The 16,328-nt window shown below is 38.4% G+C and overlaps 2 protein-coding genes across 3 annotated transcripts; both read right to left on the bottom strand.

Moving 5' to 3' along the window:
* Positions 1 to 6,400: 6,400 nt before the first annotated feature.
* LOC133861035 (cyanidin 3-O-galactoside 2''-O-xylosyltransferase FGGT1-like) lies at positions 6,401 to 8,068 on the bottom strand. The gene has a single exon (XM_062296732.1). The coding sequence runs from the start codon at positions 7,986 to 7,988 to the stop codon at positions 6,609 to 6,611; it is 1,380 nt and encodes a 459-aa protein (XP_062152716.1). The 5' UTR covers positions 7,989 to 8,068; the 3' UTR covers positions 6,401 to 6,608.
* Positions 8,069 to 9,309: 1,241 nt separating this feature from the next.
* LOC133861034 (transcription factor VOZ1-like) lies at positions 9,310 to 14,697 on the bottom strand. Of its 2 annotated transcripts, none has more exons than XM_062296730.1 (5): positions 14,562 to 14,697; positions 13,655 to 13,899; positions 13,395 to 13,553; positions 10,850 to 11,432; positions 9,310 to 10,561 (listed from the first exon to the last, which is right to left on the bottom strand). In XM_062296730.1, exons 2-5 carry the CDS (start codon positions 13,877 to 13,879, stop codon positions 10,029 to 10,031), a joined length of 1,500 nt encoding a protein of 499 aa, XP_062152714.1. In that variant the 5' UTR covers positions 13,880 to 13,899; positions 14,562 to 14,697; the 3' UTR covers positions 9,310 to 10,028. The 2 variants fall into 2 exon arrangements, with proteins under 2 accessions (XP_062152714.1, XP_062152715.1); XM_062296731.1 differs by having other exon boundaries at positions 10,850 to 11,294.
* Between the last annotated feature and the right edge of the window lie 1,631 nt (positions 14,698 to 16,328).

Below are 16,328 nucleotides of genomic sequence, written 5' to 3'. Positions count from 1 at the left end.
CTAAAAAATAAACCCTTTAAAAGTCAAACATATTTGACCAAATATATAAAAGAGAAACTGAGAATTTGGAGTAGCATAGTTGTGTCTGTACATACAGGCTACAGGTCTACAACTGACTACCAGGTGAGCATGCCCTGCATTCTTGATGACTACCAGGTGTCCAGGTGAGCATTATCTCCCAAGTGCCTGCATTTCGATATATAATACCCGATTCAAGAAAAAAAAAAAGTACCTAAAGTTCATAATGAATCAAGCTTTGAAATCAAAATATAAGGGGTCAAACTTAGGGTGAACCTTTTATATATAGGTAGAGAAGTATGAAATTAGGAGAGGTGTTTGTTGCTTTTGAAATCTTTAATTTTGATTGGTAGCTTTTGATTTCATTGATTTTTCAGAGATAAGCATGCATGTCGACTGTTGTAATATCAATTGGAGACAAAAATTTGGACCATTGCTTAATGTGTAATGTCTACCGAGACTTAAAAGAAGCCAAGCAGCAAATGGACAACTTGAGCATCAAACAATACACGCCACCATTCCACATTGCACAACAGTGAGATCAATAATTCAGTATATATAGATACAAAGGTGAAAGGCCCACATTCTACATACAGAAAACTCAAGAGTAAAGAGCCCTAAAATTATAACTCAGAACATAACATACAATATATACAGATAATTTTAATTTTTAACTGAAAGCCAATACCATCCATGATCCATCGACTTCTTTTTTTTCTTTTTTCTTTTTTTCTATTTTTTTTTTTTTAAAAAAAAAAAAAAAAAAAAAAAAAAAAAAAAGGGTAAAGAAAGAAAAGCTTTTCTCTGCTTCTCTCTGTTTTTTTCTCTTTTCTGGGTGACTGGGTTCAAACTTCAAACCAAGAAAATAAAAACGAAAAAGAAAAGTTGAGTATTGAAAAAAATGAAGAAAAATGAAGAAGAATGATTCTTACAGAGTTTAACAAGGGCGGAAGTGCGGAATGACATTTGCTTGCTACTGTTAGTCCATTATCATTAGTGATTAGTCCAACAAACAACAAACAGAGTCATAGAGAGTCAGAGAGAGAGAGGGATGAAGGAATTTGGAAGAGTGACATTTCACCTTTGCATGAAATGCAAACATGCCGCAACCTAGCTTGTGATATGACTTGGTTCAAGTATCAAGGAAAAAAAAAGGTTAATTTTGGGTATTTGTTTAAAAAATAATAGTAGAAACAAGAATATTTTTGGTCTTTCAAAATGAATGAGGGGTTAAATATATAAATTAGGGGGGACAAAAAAATTATTTAGGGGGGAAAAATTTATAAATTTCCACATTTTTAAGGTAAATTTCAAAACTTTTGGAGGGACATTCGTCCCCTTAGTGATGAACAACGTTCCGCCCCCGTAAGAAAGTACAAAAAAATTATTTAGGGGGGGACAAATTTATAAATTCCCACATTTTTAAGGTAAATTTCAAAACTTTTAGAGGGACATTCGTCCCCCTAGTGATGAACATCATTCCGCCCCTATAAGTAAGTAGAGTTATAGCTCTGGCATTGGAAGTATGGTTTCGGTAATGAAGTTATGGCTCCAGCAATGGAGGTATGGCTCTAGTACGGGAAGTATGGTTCCAATAAAGAAGGTATGACTCTAGTAAAGGAGGTATGGCTCAGTAATTAGTGGTAACATATAGCACAAATAATGTGATAAGTACAGATATGGCTTTGAGTAGTAAAGAGTTAAAGTAAAAAAACGAGCATGATTGTATGTGGATATGATTTTATGTATGTGGATATAATTGTCATCATTTGGATGCATTGTATATTGTTAGATAAATCAGTATTTCACTATGTGGCTGATGACCATTGACTCACTCGACCACAGCATAAAATTGTGGTGTGAAGCACAATCACATGCAAATTTTTGAAGGAATGAAGAGAGCAACTGCTAAGTTGATTAAGGAATAGACATTTAGTTTGTATTAGAATAAGATATGGTTGTGTAATATTAGTGCCGTCTGTGACACATATGTTATCATTTTTTAATGTAATTATCGTATCAGAACGAAAGGTTATTATATTATATATTGAGGGTATTCAGTCAGCTCAAATGTGTCATTGTAAAAAAATATATATATTTCCGCTACCAATTATTTAACTCTGATGACGTCATAAGAATACGTGAAAATCAAAATTTTTACTTACACTTTTTGTAAAAAGCGGGATATTACAACTGTCGGGCCTCTTCCTTGAGCCGCATGTCGTACAACCCAACCCCTGCCACAGATCGATTTATCTCAGCTTTGCCAATGCCAGATTTTGCTTCGGATTGAGAGTATTGTGCTCCTTGAAGGTCTCCTCTAGAACTAGACTACTCCTTTAACAGCCGGAGCTTCTTCCCACGTGTTGCTGCCGGCCCCGACTTCGTCGTCACTGCTGCAAGAGCATGACGCACTCTCGGCTTACTTCTCGTCGCCATCTGGACCTCTCTCGTTCACCCAATTTTCAGTTCTTTCTCCTTCTCGCAGTTCCTGCAGGCTCTCCAAGTTCTCTTTAATCCTCTGGTTCCTGCAATGCTCTTTTTTGTTTTGTTCTACTGTGTATAGAAGATGCTAGACTTTTCTTTTGTTTTTGTTTTGGTCCAGAAGCATAGAAGATGCTAGAAGTTTAATAAAAAATAAAAAAGGGTAAATTCGGTTGACAGAGAGAAAGAAAAAAAAAATCACCACATGATATATCCTTTGGCTCAATCTCTTGCTTTTGGTATTGTTTAAAGATCCAAGCACCTCACATGAGGTATCCTTTGGCCCGTTGTTGGCCCAATGTCTAGCTTGTGGTATTGTTTAAAAACTCAAGCTCATTTTAACCCATTTGTTGGCCCAATTTTTGGTTTTGTGGTAATGTTCTAAGACCCAAGCCTAATTTAAAGTTATTTGGTTCTTTTCTTTTGGCCCATAGTTGGCATAATCTTGGCCTTGTGGTACAGTTAAAATGCTCAGGCTTTTCTTTTTAGCCTTTTAGTGGCTCTTTTCTTAGCCCATAGTGATCCTAATTTTTTGGCTTTTGAGGTACAGTTTAAAGAGCTGGGCCAATCTAAAAAAAAAAAAATGATGATGAGAATCAAAAGTCAAACTAATGGGACCTCCTAGGAATCAGCAGGGAGGATCTCTTTCATGTTGATAAGCCGTCCTCACAATAGCATGCAAGTTAAACCAGTAACTCTACAATTTTTGTTGATCGACCACCTTATAGCAGCAGCTACAGGCTAAGCTCACAATCTCTCCTGAATTCCTGCTGATTCTTGTGCTCTATGTTTTCCAGATGCTTTCTCTACACCTCAAACTTAGCACTCGTCTTTTTCCTCTTTTGTATCTTATTATGTTTTCTATGTTTTCCTAGGATGTAAACCTTGTACCAACATGCCTTAAAACTCTTGTAAACACTTCTATAGTTTACTCTATAAATAGAATCCCTTTCCTCTAGTTTCGGTTATGCAACCAAACCAGTTCTTTTCCTAAATCTTTCATCTTCGTCTTTGGTCGAATAAAATTAGCTGCTAGCGTAACCCGCATCTCGTCTATGTCGACGGCTGGGTTTCGCATTTTGCGTCAAAAGGAAGACAGAGGCAAGACAACGAGAGAGAAGGAAAGAAATGAATAAAAAAGCAAAAGAAAAAAAATTAAAAATAATATTTTAATGTTACAGGGAAAGATAAAGAGAAGTTATTGTGGGGTGTTTTTTGATAGAGAACTTAAATAAAAAAAATAAAAAATAAAAAAAGAAAGAAGCTAAGGCAGTGGGCCACAAACAGTCCAACTACAAAAATTTATTGAAACGGTGTGTTTAAAGGGACATCGTGCTTCTCATCATCTTCTTTTCTATTTTCATCTAACCTAAACTTAAAATCCTAAAATGTTGAAATTGTGGTAGACAAATTTTCAAACATCTCAACTGCTTGAATTGTTACCCCCTAAATTTTGGTGACTGGTTTCAATTGTCTTTGATTTACAATTGAAAGTGAGCAAACAGGCATCTAAAGAATTTTCTACCATGGATAACAAACATTTTTTTTTGAAGTTAAGGGGAGCCATGTGCCCCCCTGACCCTCCCCCCGCTCCCCGGCTTCACCGTACCATGTGGCATGTGACAGTAATAACGTTTTCCATATGAGAAATGATACTTTATCAACCCCTCCCACCCAACTCTTACACAACCCTCTAACATTGTGTGGGTCTCACATGTGGGACTCACACAATGTGAGAGGAGGATTGTGTGGGAGTTAGGTGAGGATTGTAAGGAAAACATTACTCTTTCCATCTACCCATCATCCTCGGCACTAAATGGCCCGTCTTAGCTTGCACTCACTGATGCATCATGACAACCATCAGGTAAGCACACAGCCCAATGCCTCCCCCCACCCATGTGGTAGTAATCACGTTTTCCATCTACCCATTATCCTCAACACTAAATGCCCCTTCTTAAGGCTTAAAAGGTCACTGACACACAGAAGAACATTCCTTTCCTCTTTCTTTTCTGTCTTGCATACTTCTTACTCCAACAACAAACCTTTTAGCGCTTCAGAGACATGACAGTGCATTTAGTCACTGGCAAGTGCATTTGGCTCTTTCGTTAATCCATTTTAAGGGTGTGCTCGATCCGCGTTTAGTTTGAAAAAAGTGTTATATGGCTCTTTTGTTAAGGGGAGTGATTGTTGTACACCAAGTGTACAACAATCATACAACACCCCTTCACAAGGGGTGGGCCCCATACACTGTGGGACCCACTCCTTGTGAAGGGATGTTGTATGATTGTTGTACACTTGGTGTACAACAATCATTATTCTTTTGTTAATCCATTTTAAGGGTGTGCTCGATCCGCGTTTATCTTGAAAAAAGTGAAAACTTATTTTTATGTTTTTAAAAGATTTTTTTTGTATTTGTGTTATTTGTTAATATTTTTTATTTTCATATTAAACGGCATCGATTTTGTAATTTGTGCAGCTTGTAAATAGATGGCATAAATTTATGCTGCTTCCACAATAAACGACATTAAATTTAATGCCCCTTAATATTCAAAGGGCAGCAATTTATGCCATTTTCATATTAAACGGCACCGCTTATAAATAAACAGTATAAATTTATGCCGTTTATATAGTAAATGGCATAAAAACTACGGTTTGGTGTCGTTTAAGCGCAACGACATTAAAAAAAGGGGTATTAATTGTAGGTTTTTTTTTTTTTTTTTGGTAGCGAAAGTACACTTTTATCCTACTGTTATTTCACCTTGTTAATGTTGCAGTGTCAATCAGTAGTTGATTTTTTTTTTTAGACAAAATCTAATCTAACGACTGATTAACATTGATATATTTAGGGTTGGGCAAATTATCCGTTTACCGCCTACCGACTCTACCGACTAATTTTCGATTCAGTAGTCGGTATAAAATTTTATTCCGAAAGTCGGTTCGGTAACCGAGTCGAGCCGAACCGCCTTTGATTCCGAACCGATTAACCAAACCTACATAAAACGAAACAACATCGTTTTAGTAAGAACGAAACATTTGACCCTATTTTTTTTCTTTAAAAAAATCAAAACGACGTCGTTTCATTACCCATGTTAACCGAATATTAACCGACTTAACCGACCACCTATTAACCGATTTGTAATATCCGTAACCGCATCCGCAACCGCAAAATGAGGATATTACTTTTAGATATCCGCATATGCATGCGCATGCACATCATGTTTTTATTAACCCTATCCGCGCAGTTATTATCCGCTATTCGCATATTATATATTGGGTCTATTTTACTCTTTTGGGTTTTCTTTTGGTCTCTATTAGAGCATATTTTAAATAATTTTAAAAATAATTTGGGCCAGTTTTTAATGTTTAGGAATTGTTGTAATTTTTTTTTTAAGCATTAATGTTTTGAAAATATATTGATTTCACATAACCTTCGTTTTTTTGCTTAGTATAACGCGAAAAAGCAATACAACTAACCAAAACATTTACAGTACTTGCTGCACAACAAGACCAACAACGAATAACACAAAAACATAGTTGTGTAACTAAAAGAACAAAATCAGAGATGTTCTAAACATTGGTAAATCTCTTATCAGACATGCTCATACACAATTACACAATTTGATCATAAGTGTAGACTTCCCACTCCCATTTACAATGACACAATTTGGTCATAAGTGTAGACTTCCCACTCCAAGTGAAAAGTTTCTTCCAAGTAAAGAATGGTGGCTTTGAGTTCTGGCGGCATTGATCATGGTGAACTGGTGAAGTAAATGAGTGAACTGTGAAGAATAAAAATTAAAACAATGTCATTTTGGTATTAAACACCAAAACAAAGTTCAAATTTGTTTTGGTGAATTTATAAAATATAATCTATATATCATATATAAAGAGCCTTAAAACCGCTATCATGTCTGCACAAATTTCTTCATGCTAAATACATTTGTTAACAATGAGGGGTAGTGGGGTTGAGTGAAGATGAAGGTTCATTGCAATTACAATAAGAGTACATTAAACAAGGCTAAGGACACCAATTAGAGGCGCTTATTGCATGCAAGATATAATTGATGTTTACCTTTACATAGCCATACATACGCACTGATCAGAAATTATTCAACCAAATCTTTAAGCTTTTGGCAGAAACTGTTAATATATGATGACTGTAAATCTTCACTAAGCAAGAGGTCTCTTAGTTTAGCGTGATTGGCTCTGACCAGCCTACCAATCTCACTATCAACTTCCATCACGGTCCTCACAGCCTTGCAGACGCTTCCCTTGGTGAACAAGCCGTCTTCTTCGCCTTTCTCAACTTCTACCCCGACCTTTAAACTGTTGCCCATCATCCTTGCATTGACAATTTGATCAGCTATCTGCGGTAACATTACCAACTGACACTGACTTCTCAGTGCTTCCAACAAAGAACCTGAGCCACAGTGTGTAACAAAGCACCCAATTGATGGGTGGCCTAAAATCAATCGCTGTTGAACCCATTCACCATGCACGATTCCTTTTCCTTTAATCCGTTCTTCCAACCCTTCCGGCAGCGCCGCTTCAACAGACTCAGCCCCGAAGGGTGGTTTAAGTGCTGCAAGAAATGGCCAACCGCTAAGCTCAAGACCCAATATCAATTCCTGGAATTGGTCTTTCGTTAACTTGCATTCACTTCCCAGTGCACAGTAAATTACTGAGCCGGCCTTGAAAGATCCTAGCCATTGAACCCATTTTTCTTCGAAGTTTAATGTAGAGGCTGGTGGCTCTACTAGAATTGGTCCTGAAATAAGCACAGGCTTCTCAAACTGGCTCACAAGATAGTCAATATAAGGCCCCTCAATTTCTCTACATGCCCAGAATCCTAGGGCATCAGACTGATCTAAGCTTGTAAATTGGCGATCAAGAAAAAGGACATCGCTGCCAAACTTCATGGTTGACACTGCAGCAAAGAGTCGAGCTTCGTGGACATGGAGCACAATGGAGGAGGATACTGGGAAACCAGGGGGGGACTGCATAAGGTCAGCTTCTGAATGGTAACCACTGCGTTGCCTTGCAGGGACCATAGTGTAAGCTACTGTAGGTGTACTGATAACGCAGTAATGAATTGACTTGATACCTAAGTTTCGTGTCAATTTTGGCACCCAATAAGCAAAATCATAGAAGACAATGTCTGGTTTAAGGTCACGTAGAAGAAGTTCAATATGACTCTCAGTCCGGTCCATGGCAGTCATAAGGTGTGGATATAAAGTGAATGGCACATCTGAAGTTGTCTCAGCGTCGGAAGGGAGGCCATCAACACGAGGAACAATGATGGGGACAAAGGTTATGTGATCCGGGTAGAGATTGAAACGCTCCAGCTTTGGTAGAGTCTTGGTAGTGATGAAGAAGGAGATTCTATGGCCTTTCTGGGCTAGTTTGTTGGAAAGGTAGAGGAATGGGGTAAGGTGGCCAATAGCAAACCAAGGGTACATTGCGAGGTGTAGCGATGATGAACCCATATTCGCTGAGGAAAGTTATTGTTGAACGATCCAGGCAGGATCGAGCTGAAGCCGCCAGCAACAGATAGAAAAACTGTAGAGAAGTTTTCCTGAGTGGAACTATTTGTATATATAGTTATATATATATATATATATATATATATATATAGGAGTTTTGATTTGAGCATCGATTTGTTACGGGACTTTCAATGCATCCTCGATCGACTAAATAGTATTGTTACAGGTCCCGTACGACTCAGTCAAGAGAGACTCAGTCAATAGATGCCGTTGCTAGCATTACTCCGAGGTGCTGATGTGCTATTCAAATGTTCAAAGCATTTCCTCTGTATCTCTAACTGACGTTTGTATTTCAAATATTTAGTTTTGTCTACACCAAATTCCTCTTCCGCCTTTGTTCCAGTACTGAACATCATTCTTTTTGTATCTACCAAACTTGAGAGACCCAACTACCTCAGTTGGATTACCCAATTTGTTCTGATTCTCAAAGTTGACAAGCTGTGTCTGAAAGTCATCAACACTCTCATACCTTAAGATATAGGATTTAGGACCTTCGTACCTTAAGATCATAGGCTAATAATAGACCATTACACAGATTTCGGTGTTGGAGATTACAAAGACGGTTACTGAGGAGAAATTAAGCAATCAGGGTAATCCTTTCACCCGTTCGAGTCCACCCTCGACACTCTCAACCAATGCAACGCAATCTCCGATGATGAGCTTGTGTGGGGTCACTTCAATACCTTCTTATTTGGCTACTAGGTTTTCGTTATTATTGTGTATAGTCTTCTGTACTCCATGCGTCGGGTCTATTCCAGTGGTGTTAGCTTTATGAGAATAACTCATGAGCCTCCCTTTTGTATCAATTTTTTCTCTACCTCACGTTCTGCTCTCTGCTTTCAAAATGCAAGGGGATAAATGAACAAGAAATCCCAAAACTACTTTCCTGTAAAATTGCAGCGGCAGAAGGAAGGGGGTTATTGTTTGCGGTGACTTCCAGCAGAGGAACTGGGCAACTTTCGATTGTCTTGAATAGGGAATAGGGATTTTGTCAATGTTTGGTGCTTTTATCTTTATCATGTTTGGTGTTCCACAGTAATGTGTCATTCTCTCATTGGATGGCAAAAAAGACCTGGTTTATGCCAAATCCTGTATAAGTTATTATCTTCTTATTTAACTCCTAGAACAAGGCCAGAGGCATTTACCCCTGGTATGCATAATACCAATGGAACTCTCAATGCGTCCTAAAAGCAAATAATGTAATCAAGCAAGTGAGAAATGAACAGCCACAACTCAAACACACAATTTATACCCACAACAAAACGATATCCGAAAAGATCAGACATAAACATGTTGGATTCGGGAGATCGTTCAACAAGAAAGATGGTATACATGTATTACCCCCACATAGATGAACTCTAGTTAAGCAGACTGTACAACCAGCATCAAATCAACCGGACATGACCTTAAATAGGTTGTGCCCGGCCCATCACCAATCAAATGAACCAGCAAGACGTTGGGAGGAAACAAATTGCCTTGCCTTTTACACTTCTACCAATTAGAATTAGCACCCTAAATCCATTGTTCAGAAACTTCAGAAAGTACAGGAAGCCTATAGAAATATATGTCAACTGTCAAACAGGAATTTGAGCATACCCTGATAGGGATGAAATTAACACACACCTAGTAGGACTTGAACCCACGACCTCATTCTCCACCTTATTACAAATGGAGGAAATGCCATTTGAGCTAACCAGAATTTCTTATCGGAAGGGCCAAATTATGAATGAAAGGCCAAACCTTAATTTTGATATGGCCTACCCGCCCCTGGTTCCGTCCCTGCCGTCCAACTTACAGAAGGGAAAGCAAACACAACCTCCATATATAGACAAAAGTGGGGTTCACACCATCAATGATCAGAAACAATATATTGATTATATACCAGCGTACTTCAGCAACTCGACCAGTTGCTACAGTGAAAAGCTGCTGTCAACCTATTCCATGTTATGTACTAGTTTCCATATGCAGGCAAGACTTCTTCAGTCAAGTACTAGCATGATAACCGTATGGAGCACTTAAACCATAACTCGGGGATTCATAGGTAGAGGTGATCTGATTTTGAGCAGAATTGGTATTTTCAGCATCCGCCTTTTTATTAGCCCTCATCCTGTCCTTAATGAGGTGTCCATTATCTGCAGAAACCTCAGCAGTGAGCCTTCCCATCTTCTTCTGTAGATCAGCAAGCGAATCATTTGTCAATTTTCCTTTAGGACTCTTCTTTTCATCAACAAGCTTGAGTTCCAACCGATATAATGCACAAGCATCATAGTTGCTGATCTCATATTCATACAAATGCCACTCGAGACAGCTAAGAGGTTGTGGGTCCATGTAGTAGGACCTCTTCCGCCCCCCAAATTCCTTCATCACCAGCTTCCTTGATTCATGCCAACCACGTCCGCTGTAGTCGGGCAATGACCTCTGCTTTCTATTTCCACTCTCAAACGCCCTTCTAGGCTTGTCAAAAAAGAGCCACTCCCTAATTGTTTCACCCTCAAGGAAAACAAGATCAAATAGCTCTGCATTATTGAAGAGAGTAAATTAGTTAAAGCCAAAAGAATACAAACAACTTGGTACGTGATTCTAAATCACTAATTGATCAGTAATTACGTACGCAAAGACTAACTTCTTAAAATAAATCAGAACCACATCACAGTATATCTACCATATCTAGAGCAAGCATAGTGCAAAATGGATATGCAAGATAATGGGCAACTGACGGGCAACTGACATGCAAATTAGATAAATGAAGCGGAAGACAAAAAATGAATGAAGAAGAAGAAGAAGAAGACACCATGTAGGCCTACCAGGATTATTCCATGGAGATTTTCTACTAGCAGCACCTTCACATTGAGGGATGCCCACTTTCTTTCCCTGTGCCTTAGCATTAAGAGCAGCAAATAATGGACCATCCTTCAAACTAATGCCCCCAGGTCGTAAAATTGGAGTCATGTCAGGGAGACCCTCATTTAATGCTAGAACAGAATGAACAGTACTGCAGTAGTCCTCACACCATTTAGATCCTTGAGCAGGCCTGAAACAATCCCACAGAGCACATTTTGGCCCCAAAAAAGCAGAAGGTGGAGGGCAGATATTTGGCAGAACGTCCGGCATAGCATCCTGTTCACATTGTTCGGTGTCATTAGCTCCAATGAGAAGCCCATAGTCGAAGTCTTGATGTGAATCTAACTGATGAAAATCCAGTTTTATACTTGAATCTGAGTTACTAGCAGCTGTGTTCTGTTTGACGTCCTGTTGAATATCAAGACGATGAGAATTTGTAAAATCTGTATTATTAACCACCTTGTTCTGCATACTTGAAACAGAGCCTCTACATTGATCAAACCCATGAAAACCATGTTCCTGGGGCTGTTTGTTAACAAAAATATCCTGGAAAAGACCGATTGTTGAGCTCATCAGTCATCCCACATAATTTATAGCCTAAATGATTAACAAATAGATAAAAAGAAAACCAAAAAAGAGCTCTCAAACACAAATAAAAAACATTGAAGTATAGCAAACCTTTTGCTTATGGTTCAAATTGTGGATAAAGATTTCCAATTTTATGTTCTAGCCACCTTAATTTTTTTTAGGGTTAAATAAGTTTTTGCCCCCTGAGGTTTAAAAACTTTATTTTTTACTCCTTGTGATTCATTTTGTATCGTAGATGGTGCCTCCGTCCAAAAATTGACGGAAGTCCATGTCAACACCTCTAAAAAGCTGGCACATGTCCTATGCCGAATTAAAATTTAAAAAAAAAAATTAAAAAATTAAAACTGAAAATAATAAAAACTTCAAAAGAAAAGAGCCTTAAAAAAAAACAAAAATAAAAATAAAAATAAAAAGAAGAAGAAAAAAGAAGAAGAAGAAGAAGCTGGCACATGTCCATGGCCAGAGCCTAAACCACCCCCAAGAGCCCTGGGCGTGACTTGGCCACCCCCGTTTCGCCTCGGGGTGGATTCGGCCAAACCCACCCCCATTTTGCTCTTTAGCGGTGGCCGAACCACCCCTAAGGGCCATGGGGGTGGCTCGAGCACCCCCAAACAGGCCAGGGAGGTGGCTCGAGCCACCCTTCCTTTTTTTTCAAATTTTTTTAAAAAAAAATTAAAAGCTTTTATTTTTTTTAAGTTTTTATTCTTTTCAGTTTTTTAATTTTTAATTAGACATAGAACACGTTTCAGCTTCTTAGAGGTGTTAATGTGGACTTTAGTCAATTTTTAGACTGAAGTTGGATGGAAGTACCATCTCCATCTGTAACCATAAATGAGATATCATCTACGAGATGAAATGAATTACATAGGGCAAAAAATAAAGTCTTTAAATCACAAGGGGGTCGAACGCATTTAACCCTTTTTTTTATTAGCAAATGTTGTTTGTAATTAGTGTATGTAGGCCATTAATGTGAATAGCAAATTCAGACCGGGCTGCACAGTTTCCACAACATTTGGCAAGCGGCTGCATAAAGGGGGATGACCTATTCTTGAACTTCTAAAGCCTGGACTAGTATTGAAATTCAAGGGATTGCTGCCAAAGGAAGGATTACCCGCATAGATGGACCAAGGAAATGCTGACTAGGGCAGAAAACAAAAGAAGAAAAGGGAAAGTAAGACATGATTGGCTAAGAGACATTATGACTAAACATAGGTAAGGAAAAGCTCTTCAAGAGTTGTTTCCAAACAAAGAGAGTAGTGATAGCACCCAATTTTTTGGATTCAGCAGTTTGATCTATGATTTATCATTCATGGATGTAGAAAAGATCCACCCATTTAGCAGCACCTAAGGTTCGCATAGCCTTAAAGTTAAGTACAAGGCTTGACAGAGTTTTCACAAATCCAGCTTTGGCTGATGTTCTTGGAATCCCGATCAAAAGGGCTGTGCTTGAATAAGCTATATGACTCAGCACCAGAGAGGTTGTAATAGTCATCAGCTTTAAAACACTTGTAAACTGTAGAATTCTTCAAGAGTCTCAGTTGCGTGCTTATGGCCCAGCAAAACGCAAATAGTTAAAGCGCAATGCATAATACAAAAACCAATTATCACGATGAAGCAATGTGTATATAAGAAAAATGGAGACAGAAAACCAATGATGCTTCACTAGGTTGTTGAGAAAGTGCATATGAAAAGAAGTTGAACTTTAGACCTGGTCTAAGTGAGGATCTTATTTTGAACATCAGAAGGACAAAATATGATAATCAAAATGCAACTTTCTTCTATTTCCTGCAATTTCCTCAACAAAAGGGTGCATATTGTCCTGTAAATTGAAAGGGAGTCATATAAAGAATTTGCTAATATAGCATAATCACATAACTATCCCTCTGAGTTCAAAATTCACACCAAACAATAAAGACCAACCTCCTGAATTGCAGTTAAATTTCTGTTATAAAGGTTTTGAAGATCAGCTTCATGCTTCAATGGTGTCAGTTCCTTTAATGGACTTGTTGCATCATCTTCTTCGTCACAGTTTTGCAAAAAACGTGCTAATTCCTCTGAAAATGATCCAAGACTAGCACCCTAGACAATACCCAAACAAAATCTTATCTAGCAATCAAAACTTACTTCATTCCAATAACATAAAACACATTTATATATATATAATGAACAAAACTACATACAACTAAAGAAGAAGCTGGGGACGGCTCATTGAGCTCGGATTTCCACTCTCGCAACATCTGATGTACTTGCTGCTCCAAAACTGCAATGTCATTAGCTCGACTTTCCTTCCTTGCAGATTGGAGATCACTGAACGCCCCTTCAAGGTCATTTACCCGGTTCTTGGCCTTCTCCTTCAAGAGCTGGTGTGACGCAGACCCGCACTTGCTCTTCAAACCTTTCGGCATTGATTCCGTCCTCAAAAACCCTAACAAATGCAAATTAATTTTTTTCAATGTGCGTGTTACAATATCAAAATCACCCAATTGCAGCATAAAAGAAATACCAAGGCAATAAAAATATCAAACAAGGCTCTGTTTGGCTACGGAGAGTATTTAGGCTCTTCGCTTATAGTACTATTCTTTGACCCTAACCAAGACTATTTAGGTTTTTCCAATCCTAACCAAAACCCCAACATTACCAGATTGGCAGATTTCACTGTCCCCAAATTAACAACAAACCGAAGCAAATACAACCAAGTCAAAATTCATTGTTTGGTTAGAAATTTCGGGAAAACAAAAGAAAATACCAAACGTTTGGGACTAAGCAAAATCACGAACTTCAAATAAAAAAAATAATTAATTAATTAAAAAAAGGCTAATTCAACCATTTGATTTACTCAAGTCAATACTTTTTTTAAAAAAAATTGATTTCAAGGAATAGAGGAGAAGAAACAGCCGAAAATAAAGATCCAAAACAGTGAAATTTCGTTATGGGTTCTGTGTTTTTTTAACTGAGCCGTTATAGGTTCTGTTAGTTATAAAGGATTCGATTCCCAACCCTAAAACCCAGAAGCAACTTTGCCCAAATTTCAGCAACAAAACAACAAAAAACACATGGAAAACACAGCAAACAGCATGAATTGTTTACCTCAAAGTATTGCACAAATTTTTGCAGCCAAAATCTGAAAGAGTTTTGAGGAAAGACAGCGTTCCAAGGAAACTAGGAAAGAACGAGTTCTGCGTTTTGAATATTTTGGTATTAATATTCTTGCTTTCCCCTTCTTCTTCTTTTTTTTTCTTTTTTTAATCTAATTAATACTTATTGAGTTATTTCTGTGTTTTTGGGCTCGATTTCAACTTTTGTACTATTTGAAGAAAGCCCAACGGGAGTGGTCTATCTGGGTTTATCGAACTCGCTATATAATTATTAATTTAGTATTATTTTTAAGCTTTAGCTTAGGCACCCTAAAAAAAACAGCAGGAGAATTTCACTTGACCTCCTGAATTTTTATTGCTTTTATAATTACCCTCTAAGGTTTATAAACTCTTAATTTAGTATATCGAACTTTAAAAAATTTTCAATATCATCCCTCTATTTGAATTTTCTATTAAATCATAATGGAGGCGGTTGAAATTCTTAAAATACTCTTATTAAAAAAAAATTAATTTTTAAACAAAAATTAAATATAATTTAAGGATAATTTTGTAATTTTACAACGTTTATAGGAGTATAGGGGTTATTTTATTCTTTGACCGTCTGATTTAATTATAAACTCTAACGGGGGAATGAGATTGCAAAAAATTGATGCTCCGTTTGTTTCGGCGTAAAATGATTTCTAGAAAATGATTTCGGCATTTTTCGGTGTTTGGTAGGGGCGAAAATAATAGTCAACCGGAAAATGATTTCTGTTTGACCAAAAATGCTTAGTAAATTTCGGAAAATGATTTACGCTTTTTAAAAGCGTAAATCATTTTTCGAAGACGCCAGACTCAGTCGATCTATTTTAAACGGCACAGTCGACCTTCACGTTCAAGCAACCGACCACCATCGAAATATTGCCGGTATCGGAATCCAACATCCGTTAATGTCACCGGAATCTGGCGACGGAATCCGGCCACCTTCGCCGGAATCCGGTCAGCCAGATTCCGGCGACCAATCTGACCGGAATCCGGCCATCTGGCCGGATCTGGCCAGACCGGCCGGATTCCGGCCATCTGACCGGATCTGGCCAGAAAAGCCGGATTCCGGCCATCTGGCCGGATCTGGCCAGAGAGCCGGATTCCGGCCGGCCCTGGCCAGGGAGGCCGGATCCCGGCCGGCCCTGGCCAGGGAGGCCGGATCACGGCCGGCCCTGGCCAGGGAGGCCGGTTCCCGGCCGGCTCTGGCCAGAACGGCCGGCTGGCCGGACGGATCTGGCCAGATCCGGCCAGCCTGCCGGGATCCGGCCTCTCTGGCCAGATCCGGCCAGATGGCCGGAATCCGGCCTTTTGTGCCGGAATCCGGCGAAACTGCCGGAATCCGGCCACTTTCGCCGGAATCCGGCTATCCCATATTTCGACGAAACTGTCCGGATTCCGGCCTTTATCTCGAACTCTAGTTATATTAGCCGGAATCAAGTGAAAATAGTCAGAATCTAGTCGGTCAGTGACGAAATCTCGTCATCGATAATTTTTATATTATTTTACATTAATATTTTTATGTTGTAAATAAAAATTGATTTTTATAACTTAATATGATTGAATAAAAATATAAAAAAATATTTGCGATTTTCCGTACGCGCCAAACACCGGAAAATGCTTTCGACGGAAAATGGTTTCCTGAAAAATGACTTCCCTGAAACCATTTTATGACGGAAACCATTTTACGTCGAAACAAACGGAGCATGAATGTTTGATACACTAAATTGAAAAAAAA

This window comes from Alnus glutinosa, chromosome 2 (assembly GCF_958979055.1).
Source record: "Alnus glutinosa chromosome 2, dhAlnGlut1.1, whole genome shotgun sequence".
NCBI lineage: Eukaryota > Viridiplantae > Streptophyta > Magnoliopsida > Fagales > Betulaceae > Alnus > Alnus glutinosa.
This window is presented reverse-complemented; position numbering and strand designations above follow the sequence as displayed.